Source organism: Athene noctua, chromosome 2 (assembly GCF_965140245.1).
Source record: "Athene noctua chromosome 2, bAthNoc1.hap1.1, whole genome shotgun sequence".
Lineage (NCBI taxonomy): Eukaryota > Metazoa > Chordata > Aves > Strigiformes > Strigidae > Athene > Athene noctua.
In genome coordinates, this window is record NC_134038.1 from 13,504,485 (window position 1) to 13,516,037 (window position 11,553).

Genomic DNA, 11,553 nt, shown 5'->3' on the forward strand with positions numbered 1-11,553 from the left:
GGAAATCCTAAACACCGTGAGCAGTCAGTGAGCCCTCTCAGTGGAGGGTTGCTCACAGTCTGGCAGCATCAAAAAAAAAAAAAAAACCCAAAAAAAACCCCACCCTTTCATTTAATGAATTCCAACCCCATTTCCAGCTGCATTCAGAAATGATTCATTACAAATACAGAAGTTTTTCACTACCTTGTCATAAAATTTGCAACCAGATAAGCTGAACTGGCAGCTCTGCAGGAAAAAGGCTGTTGGGGAGAGAGAGACCTGGGCACCCTGAGTACCCACCAGCAGCTGATCAGTTTTGCTTACCAGCATCCTGGCAGACAATCAAACTCTCCTTGCAAAGGCTGAGAGCCTCCCTGCTAGGCTGCCAGCCACCTACACCATCCAGGTCTCAAACAGCACACAGCTTCCCTTAACACCAGAAACAAGCCAGCAAGCATCTCCTTTGCTCAGCCAAATACAGTGGCACTACACTGAGCACCCAATTAGTACGTGAATAGCAAAAGCTGAGGTGACCTTTCAGCAGCTGCTCTGGCCTAATTGGGACTCTTCTTCCTTCCTTCCTTCCTTCCTTCCTTCCTTCCTTCCTTCCTTCCTTCCTTCCTTCCTTCCTTCCTCCCTTCCTCCCTCCCTCCCTCCCTCCCTCCCTCCCTTCCTCCCTTCCTCCCTTCCTTCCTTCCTTCCTTCCTTCCTTCCTTCCTTCCTTCCTTCCTTCCTTCCTTCCTTCCTTCCTTCCTTCCTTCCTTCCTCTTCCCTCTTTTCTTGCTTTTGTTTTCTTTTTAAAATGGTAACAAAACCAGGTCTTGATTAAAAGAGGACATACTTTGTTGGGAAAAAGGAGAAAGTAGAGATTATGCATGTCTCACATCTTGACTGCTTTATTTTGTACAGGAAATATTTGCACGACTTTAACAGTTAAGGTTCAACATGCAAAGAGGTGTAAATCAGCTCTCAGGCTGCATGGGATGCCTGCCTTGAGCTGCCCATGGGGCTTTTTTAAGAGGAGGTTTAATGCTGAAAGACACATATGTAAACATGTACACTGCTCCTCAGTCCATGTGCCTCCAGACTGGCAAGACTTGGCATGGAGGGGAAGTCTCACTGACTGTTTCGTAACTAAGAGCTGTAGCAGCAAGGAAAGGCTGAAAGAGTGGTATACCCTGTTCTTATTGCTGGGAAGGACCACATTCCAGCTGCAACTTCCACTCATGTTTCTCAAAGCTTATGTTTCCGGAGTTGCTGCGCAACAAGTAGGGCAGAAGCAGATTCCATATATGTGTCTATCTATACACTGAAATCAATCCATGTTTGCAGAACATCTGGTACAATGGAAAGTCTTGTCCCAAGAACTATCCTCTCCATTTATTCTTAATCACTAAAAAAGTCATGACTGCTATATAGAGGATACATGCTGAACTGTTGAAATCAGTCTATGTGGTGTTTCCTATCTGTATGACCATTGTACTGATAATTCCTTTCACCTCCCTTTTTGACTTCACTAGTGAAACTAAAAGCTCTTCAGGACAGAGACTGTCTGTGTACCTATCCTGGTTCAAACACAGTGGGGTCCTGGCCTCTACTCGCCATCATATCAAGGGCAGTAAAAAATGTCACCAGAATAGTTCTGGCTATCGCTGTGGCACACAGCAAATGCTGGCTGTGGGGCACGGTGTCCAGGGATGGGATAACAGACTTCAGGGAGGTGGTAGCTAAAACTGAAGCTTGCTTTAGCAGGTGATGGACAGCATCCTATTGAAATCAGTGTAAAATAAAGGAGGCTGGTTCTAGCTGTGGTGTTAACACAGGAAGGCAGCAGCAAACAGCCCCACAGGCACCCTACCTTCACCAGCCACCCATCACAGGTCACGAAACACTCACATCAAAAACCACTGTCTGGGGAGTGACATTTTCCTTTCTGCCCTCCCCTAGGAAATCCATCCCCAGTAGTAATATTTGTTAAACTCATTTTTCCCCACTGTGTTCAAAGGCCAGCTGTGCTTTGCATGTCCCATTGCTGTCCAGCAGAAATACACACACACACACACCAGGCTGTGAGCATCAACCCACCAGCCACCACGCCGATGTCTCCTTCATGCCTGCTTTGCAAGGTGGCACAGGGCAGTAATCCCTCTGCCTGACGAATTGCTCTGTGCTACAGGAAGAGGTGAACAGAAAGTTCTGGGGTTTTCATTTTATGAATTTGAGGCTGAACAGAAACTCCTTTGTATTTACAAAGGGGGTGTTTCTCTGAGCTGCCCGATAAATCAAGGTGGGGGCTGTTCCCAGCACCAAGTTACAGGATGTTTAGGGGTGTAAATAAATAGAAAGCTTACATAAGGGGAGGTTTTCAATAGTCAATATGTTTAAAAAGTGACTCAGCCCCTCTTCTTTCATAAAACAGTAGACCAGTCCTGGACTAAGCCAGGACTTCAGTGGAAGGGAAGGGATAAGAAGAAAGTCAAGATATAGAGTCTATTTCCAGCCTCATTCCTTCCACATCCATAAAGTTATGTAGTTTGGGGTGGTCTGTTCAGTTAGTGGTTTTAAAACATTCACCTGTCCCATGGGAAGAGCATCAGGAGACATAAATGTTGAGAAGGATCTGATCAAAACCAGTGTTTATAGAGTTGGTCTGGTGCATCTAAGGCTTGAACAAAATGGTTCCTTGCAACTACCATAGGCACTTAGTGATCCACATGTTTTGGTTTTTCTAATGCATGCAGAATATTGTTCTCAATCACCTTTAAAACCCTGAGAGACCCGATGCCTTTTATAATACTCCACTGAGCCACAGGAACAGGTTGTCTAGAGAGGTGGTAGATGCCCCATCCCTGGAAACATTCAAGGTCAGGTTGGACAGGGCTCTGAGCAACCTGATCTAGTTGAAGATGTCCCTTGTCAGTGCAGGGGGGTTGGACTAGATGACCTTGAAAGGTCCCTTCCAACATAACCCATTCTATGATTCTAATGGTTCCAAACTGGACATGTTGCTGACAAATGCAAGCAGCTATAAATGGGAGTTAATTTGTTTTGTGACGTGTCAGAGAACATGAACCATGAATTGTCTGCTGCTGGGGAGTCCTCAAAGCATTGGAGCAACCTTGTTCGAGAGAAAGTGATACTTAGAAAAACTGAGAAGCTTAGATAGGCTGCCTCCTCAGCAGGTATAAATTGGTGTGTTATCTCAGTAACTGGGTGGCTCTAGAAATAGGATTACTGTAACTTTTAAGGGAAGAATCAATGTGATAAAAACTATGCAGAAGCATCTAACTAACGATCCAGCTGAAAATAAGTAAAAAGGTTTGACAGAGCCAAGTATAAAAAAGCAGAAAATTGACTTTTGTAGGTGATGCTGCAGAGCTGATCGTGGGCCAAGAGAAGGGCAGATATGGAAGCATCTGTACAGAACCACGACAGGAACATTTTCCCGATGCTTCTGGCAGCTTCAGGGAGCGTGTTGCAGGGTGGTCAGCCAGGGATGGAGACCCAGAATCTGCTGACTGCTGCAAGACCTGGCTGGTGTGGGGCAGTGCTGTTGGCTTACCCACAGTGAGTGCATTTCTTCCTGAATATTGAACTAATGGATGTTTTGATATAAAGGAAAAGATTTCAATTTTGAAAAATAAAATAAATGCTTTGTGGAAGTGAAGTATCACATTTGGGCCCTACCCAGTGGGATTTGTGATATTATCTCTAACTCAATCTTTTTGCACTGGCTTTACTAGAAATTTTTATTTTAGGAAGAGAAAAACATACTGAAGTGCAGAGGGGGTGGTACTCAGGAACCCTGAATTGTAATCGCAACTTTGCCTCAAGGCAGCCAAGCAGCTGCTGGCAAGTCTCTGCACCCCTGCTTCCCCTTCCACCTACCTGCTTGTACAGCAGATGCTGCAGCACAGACCAGGCAACACAAAGTGGCTCAGACTGCTGCTAATGCCTTTGGTTCTATTTCTGCAATGTCATAAAAACCTACTGTATCAACAAAAGTAATGAAGCATCAGTGACAGGATGGGTTCTGTGCTGGCCTGTCAATGAAACCCACTCAAACAGCAAGGCAGAGAGAATCCTCATTGCAGGGTCAGCCAGGAGGGGTCTATAACCAGCTATAGTCAGTGCTGACACCTCAGTGCCCTGTGGGTGTAAAAACAAGCCTGGGTCTCTGTTCTGGACAGGAACCATTCCTGACCAAGCTTTGTTCCCATAAAGTCAGGCAGACAAGTATCCCTTACCGAGCCATTTCTCAGAGGCAGTGGTTCAACCCTTCACAGTCGGTGCCAGGTCTCAGCATTCAAGCCCATGTTTTGCAGCTCAGCTGCATATCCTAGTTCTCCCCAAGGGGCTTGTTATTTTACAGTACTCCCAACATACTTAATCTTCAACTTTCCAAATACCATTGGCAAAATTTGTCAGCAGATTACCATGAAGCTAGAAGAGGAGAGGAATAATAAATCCCATCTGTGTGGACTTAGCTCACAATAGTATGTAAGGTTTGGACATGATTGTAGGATCAGTCCCAAGTCAGAAGTTAGTCTCTTGTCAAGGTACAAATTAAGGCACAGTGGTTTAACTCTTCTCGCTCCCTTCCCCATACAGGTATTTCCAGTTGTCAAAGCCTGCCCAGGCCATGGATCTGAAACACCCTTAGGGCCACCCTATTTTGTATAAACCCTGTTGGTCCCAAAGACAGAGCTGTGAGTTCTCACATGCTCTGACAGGGAAACAAGGCTGTCTTCTACTCTGTACAGCTATTAGGACTCATGGCCCAAAACTATAGCCCACCAATATGATCCTCAAGCTGCTGGCTGGTTCATCACTCTCCAGCGATAAAGTAAAATATTCTGTGAATGCCAATTAAGCAGTGACATTTGCGAAGATACTTCTGTTTTAAACATTGTTCAGGAGGCCAAGAAGGTTGATTTCCATAAACAAAAGGGTGTTTGAGCACAAACTAGCTCAGCAGTCACTCCTCCTGGCAGAGAGGCTTTTCGTTATTCCAGTCTCAGAAAGGTTGTAGCTCACCTTACCAAGACAAATACAGTGGTCCAACAGCAAGAGACCCATTGGACACACACAAGGATCCTGATGGGCAGATGTGGAGGATAAAGGATGTGGGTTTCCCTCCCAGAGCTTTACCAAAAGCTACTGCCAATTCTTGAGCACATAATATAGCTTCTGTTTACGGCTGCCTGATTTTTGCATTGCCCATGTGCTGACAACACCTTTTCACTTCCTATGTCCCTGTGATCCTACATTACCAGCATTAGCTCTCTTTCCTTTTTAAATCTATCCTTCCATCATAAACCTGTTCTTACTGTGCCTGCTTCAGTTCCAGTACGAATAAGTAACAAGACAGCTGTTGACCAATGTAAAAGATGCTCCTAGATGAAGAGGCTACTAGCAGGTGTTTCTGACATGTCTTGAAACAGGATGAATATCCCACTTGTCTTAAAGTGCTAAGAATTCATTTATTTCTGGGTCAGTGGGACTGTGAAATGCTGGAGCTTAACAATCATATATTCCAGAATAACCTGTTCTGAAAAACTTTCAAATTAATCTTCACTATGATTTTAGAGGATCATCTTCACAACAGACTTATATCTGTTGACAGCCAGGAGAGCAGATGTTGCCTTCAGTTTTTCTATAGATACCAAACTGAGCATTTTAGAAAATAGATGGTACAGTAATTGTGTCCAAGTTCAGACAGCAATCATTCCAGGGTGATTTGATTTTCACTCTGGATAACCTGTACCCTGCCAGGCCAAATGAACTTCTTTCTTCTCTGGTCCAGAACTAGTCATGAGAGAGAAAAAAAATAATATCATGTTGAACAATTTTTGCAGAGCATTAGGTTATTGCCCAAGCCAAATCTCAAGGAACTTCCAGGGGCTACAAGCAGGACACGGGGTTGCTGCCAATCAGTACCAGATGACCCGTCGGAGGTGCTGATCAGGGAGGTAGCAATGGCCTGCCACAAGTACACGTGCTTCATGCTGATGTTGCCAAACGCCTTTAAACTGGACTGGAAATCGGTCTCCACTGGTGCTGCAGCAATTCAGTTTCCATTTGGTAACAGAGAATCCAAACTTGTAAAAAGAAAATGTGCAACCAGTCCAAACTTCCCACAAAATTACCATTTCATTCTAAGTCAGCTGTATCTTTCAGATGAGAAGGCCTAAAAGTTTCCCAGACAAACATCTCATCTCCCCACTTTTATCATAGCCATCGATATAACATACTCATCATTATTTCTCCTTCATTTTACTGGAGTTGGAGGGAAGCTGTTCAAACAAAGGCTGTATAAAATTACTAGAGTACTACTACTGTCCAAAACAAACATCTTTATGTCTCAATATTTGCTTTTCATCAATGTCCCTGAGAGCATCCTGCCTTCACAGGGTGCAACTCAAAGGCATTTGCTGTTTGTGGGTATGATTCACACTTTGTCAACTATAAGCACATTTGGTTGAACCAAACACTTTTGGTTACTGTAGTATTTCTCAAGGTGTTTGGAAGCAGTCAAGCTCCAGCAATTGCCACAAACATTGTTAGTATCAGAGATGGAAATGGCTGGTCAAAAATAGCTGTCTGTGTAGTCTGGAGAGGACCCTGTCTCCAAATAAAAATTTGGAATGACCCTTCTTGTAAAATTTGACCCTTGTTTCAAATTTCATTCATATTTTACCAGGACTATTTAATAAAGAAGTTTTAAAAGCAAACAAACATGAATAAGACACAGACTACTATACGAAGAAAGATTGTTGGAGGAATGACTAATATGCCCCCTTCTGTATAAACAAAGAAAAATAATTAATCTTCTATTCATAGAATCACAGAATCATAGATTGGTTTGGGTTGTAATGGAACTTTGAAAATCATCTAGCTGAACCCCCTGCCATGGGCAGTGACATCTTTCACTAGACCAGGTTGCTCAAAGCCTCATCAAACTTGGCCTTGAACACTGCCAGAGAGGGGGCGTCTACCACCTCTATGGGCAACCTGTTTCAGTGTCTCACCATCCTCATCATAAAAAATTTCTTCCTTATGTCCAATCTAAACCTTCTCTCTTTTAGTTTAAAACCGTGGCCCCTTCTCCTGTTACTACAGGCTCTGATAAAAAGTCTTTCTTCTTCTTTCTTCTAAGTGCCTTTTATATATTGGAAGGGTGCAATAATTTCTCTGGAGCCTTCTCTTCTCCAGGCTGAACAACCCCAGTTCTCTCAGGTTTTCTTCATAGGAGAGAAGTTCCAGCCTTCTGATCATTTTTGTGGCCCTCCTCTGGACCTGCTCCAACAGGTCCATGTCTTTCATGAACTGAGGATTCCAGAGCTGGATGCAGTGGTGCCAGGGGACTCCAGGTGGGATCTCATGAGAGCACAGTAGAGTGGAAGAATCACCTGCTGGTCACACTTCTTTTTATGCAGCCCAGGATAGGATTGGCTTTCTGGGCTGCAAGCGCACATTACCAGCTCACGTACAATTTTTCACCCACCAGTATCCCTAAGTCTTTCTCTGCAGGGCTTCTCTCAATCCATTCATTCCCGTCTGTACTAATATTGGGGATTGCCCCAACCCAGGTGCAGACCTTATTGCACTTCATGAGATTTGCATGAGCCCACTCCTCCAAGCCTGTCAAGGTCCCCCTGGATGGCACATCCCTTTCCTCAAGTGAATCAACATCATCACTCATCTTAGTGTCTTCTGCAAATTTGCTGAGGGTATTCATATTACTCAAGGTGGAAAGCAGTCCATCACTGAAATAATTTTCCATATCCACTGTTTCAAACACATTTCTTCAGTAGCACAAATGATTTGCCTTTCCATGTGCTGCAGTGCCTAACAGAGCTGCCAAGCTGAGGTGAATAGCACTATTGCCCCAGACATGAAATAGAAGTCACCCACTATGTTCACCATTACTGGCATTGAGGAAAGGAGGGACCCACTGAATATGAGCAGGCAGGATCCTCCTAGCAGACCAGTGGAGACAGACAGCCTCTTCCAGACAGCATTTAACTGCAAAGGCTTATGTGAAATGTTTTCAGGAAGAATACTTCCCTCAATGACAGCAAGCAGCCTAGATCCTATATAATACCTAAAATTAATCAGAATAATCTCACCCAGCTTCCTATTAGCCTTTCTACTGTGACAAGTCCTTTTCAGAAAACACTTTTTTTTATTTTAAATATATTGATCAGGATGCAGCAGAAATATCTATCTGATAATAACTAGAAATCCTTTCTTCTGAGAATTTCAGGGAGCTTTGCAAGGGCAAGCGTCAACTCCTTTTTAAAGACAGCAGATAAGTTAATGGTCCTACAGAAGCTAGGCTATGTCATAGCTTGCAGTTCCTATCTACTTATCCAAAAGGCAGGATTAGTTGGGACATAGTTAAGGCATGTGAAAAAAAAGTGAGAAGTGAAAGCTGATTTTGGCTTTAGAAAGGATTACTCTTTTTTTCAAAAGCAATGCAATCAAGTCTCTTTTTTTATCTTCTAGAATTCCCTGCCACCAACAAATGCCCAGTACAAGCAAACATTAGCTGGAGCAATGTGAGAAACTCTTGGAGAAACAATACAGCTGATTGATCTCAGTGGAGAGACCTTCCTACAACATCTCTGTCTTGGAGGAAGCCACAATACACAGCAGACATTTGGACACCTTTGACTTCAGCAAGGACACACCAAAGCCTGGTAGTTTTCCATCTATAGAGTTCATTGTAAGGGACATGCTTTTTTTGGCCACTTCTACCAGAGCAGAATTTCTGACAGTGCTGGCTAAAACCATCATTTTAGAGCTAGCCAAAGCCCTGAGCTGAAGCTTGGAAGAGACACAGCCAACAAGAAATGGGTTCAAACACAACTGAGTTGCCTTGTATCAGTACAGATCATTAACTGCAGGAAAGGCCAAGTACTTTCACTTAACATAAATGTCTGTTGTTACAGGTTAAATTCAATCAAGTTATCTCCTATTTCTGAAGAGTATAGAAGACCAGAGTTACTGCTGATCAGGCACAGCATGCATGTCTCAGCTTTGGTCTGCATGGGCAGGTTGGATAATGGTTCTTCCAGGCTTTTTGCACGGCTCCAGTGTTCACAGCCAGAAACACTAAATTTTAAGATATCCACTGTCACTGAAAAGATTGTGTTCCTCAAACATTCTGTAAAACACATAGAAAACCGACCTCATCTCCTTGGGAGGCAGTAAGAGTAAAGAGCTAGCAGGAAAAATGCACTTTGCTTCAATTTTTATATTTGCAAAGGTACGGTTTAAAAAAAGAAAAATAAAAATCCCAGGAAACAAGACTTTCAGGGTGATTTTCACATGAAAATAAAGTAGGAAATATGGATCAACATTGAAGAAGAAATTTAGGCCAGATGCTCAGTTGGTGTCAACCAGCACAGTCCCTCTGACAGTTTCCCCACTTACACTAGCTAGATCCAGCTCAGCCACCTGGCTAGCACTTTCATCAGAAAGCACAAGAGGATAAAGACATAAATATCCCATATAGTCACAATATGGGTTTTGTTTGAGTGTGATCTGTTGCCACACATCTAGATGCCAGTGACAGATTCATCTCACCTAACTTCAGATATCTAGAGGTACGCTGCTACATCCCAGCCAGTCGTCCCAGGTAATCAGTATCAAGTAGACATCAGGAATGCATCCATATGATTCAGGCACCAAAAGTGTCTATTACTCCCCATCAGCTGGGAAGGGAGTCTAGACACTCGAGACGTCTACATTTGTTCAGATTAATCCCACCCTCATGTGGCAATCCTGAGCAAGAGTGTGTAAAAACAACAAAAAAAGATATATCAAACCTTCTTCATGAGACAAATAGAGATTTCAAATACAGAGTAGTGTTTTGTGGGGGGAAAAAATGGTTTTGTAAAATCCAGAATTTTTGTCAAATTTCACTTGAGAAGCCCAAATGTAAGGGTTTCCCTGCCCTTGCATTGACCCCCACATGAGCACAATTAATCTTTTTATGAACATGATCAGTTTAGCTCTACCTCAGGGCTCTACACAAGTAACTTGATGCCAGCATTCTTCTTGTCGGTGAAAGGGAGACAGCAGTGCGAGTTGTTTTATGTTCATGATTGGAGTCAGCAAATCTCCCCACTCCAAAGTGAGATTATCCATCACCCTGTCCTGATGGAGGAGTTAAATGACATTGCAAAGCCTGTCTGTGCCACCGGTGCTTTCGTCCTCAAATGCCACCTCGTGGTGCCTCTTCGAAGCCCTGTCGGGTGATTACAGGCATTCTTTGAGGATAAAAAGAGCTGAGTTGTGTCTTGTGAGTAGCAAGCTTTCTGCAGGAATGGATGTACCTACTGTCCTCGTCCCCATTGAATTTATTTATTTGGTAGGCTTGTAATAAAGAGTTGAAGGCAGAAACAAATATTGGTAAAAGTAACATAAAATATAATAGGAAGTGATGATGGGGAAAAGCTGCATCAGAACCAATTCAGCAAAAACTTCCCAGAGGTGTGTACAGCCCATGTGCATTGTAGGCAGGACCCAAGGCTGGTGTTACAAACAGGAGACAATGTACGGTTTCCAAGTCCCATCCAAAGACCTCACTATCAGTCACATTTTCTATCCATGCAGTTCATTTTAGTTAGTTGAAGTTAGTCAGTGATACCGTTAGCAGCTTTAGGAGCAAGACCTGAAAGCCAGCCTCCCAGAGATTTTACAATAGCTCAATAATAAACAATAAAAAAGCAATAAAATGGGGGGGGAAAAGCAATAAAGAAGTAACAATGAGTCAGGAAGAAGAGGAATGACTTGACTCAAAGAGCAGCAGTTTCATCGTTGGTGGGGGATGTCGCAGTGCTTCACTGCCACTGTGTGTGTGGCAAGTTACTGGTAGCCACAGCTGATCACAGATGATTTCCTACATTCCTGAGGAGAAAGAGGACTGGAGAAGCTCCCCTTCTCCCAGGGCAGCTTTCTCTATCTGCAGAGAGTGAAACCAGGACCTTGCTGCCTCAGACTTCCCAGGTCACCTGCTGGAGGCACAGTGCTTGCTCTCCAGTTCCTGTACATCATGACCTGTACATCTGACCCATGAAAATGCCAGGACAAAGGATTCAAGGCATGTAACAAGGAAAGAGGAAGGAAGGCTGCAATTAATGCATCCTTGAGGCAAAAATTGTTCTCAAGGTCCTTGTTCAAAATACTTCAGAATACCATTGATTTTTTGTTTGTTTTTTCTTGGTGGAGAGCACTTTCTGGGTCTCATGAACTTTATCAAGGTGCAGAACCAGCAGCAGAAAGTTTCCTGCTGTGTTTACAGGCTTAACACCCAGAGATACTTATACACAGACAGCTCATACAACACTCAAGATGGATTTTTACCTTTCCCAGCAAGCCAAACTTGTGTCCATAGCTTACAGCTTGCTGTGAATTAAGGACATCTTGAGCAATGGCCCAATACTCAGAGCTCTAAATCTGAACTCTAGAGTTTTTCATGTGCCAGGACTTTTACACGTGGGAGGTGGGGACGTGCTGGTTGAGCCAAACTGCAGGCACTGAAGTATCCAAATCCTGTGCTCG

The 11,553-nt window shown here is 43.5% G+C and overlaps 1 protein-coding gene across 1 annotated transcript in view; it reads right to left on the reverse strand.

Moving 5' to 3' along the window:
• The window catches only part of FER1L6 (fer-1 like family member 6), an 88,972-nt gene extending 81,252 nt beyond the window's left edge, over window positions 1-7,720 (reverse strand). The window contains exon 1 of the mRNA XM_074901129.1: window positions 7,487-7,720. Within this exon, the coding sequence (XP_074757230.1) occupies window positions 7,487-7,720 (234 nt within the window). The remainder of the gene's footprint in view (window positions 1-7,486) is intronic.
• Between the last annotated feature and the right edge of the window lie 3,833 nt (window positions 7,721-11,553).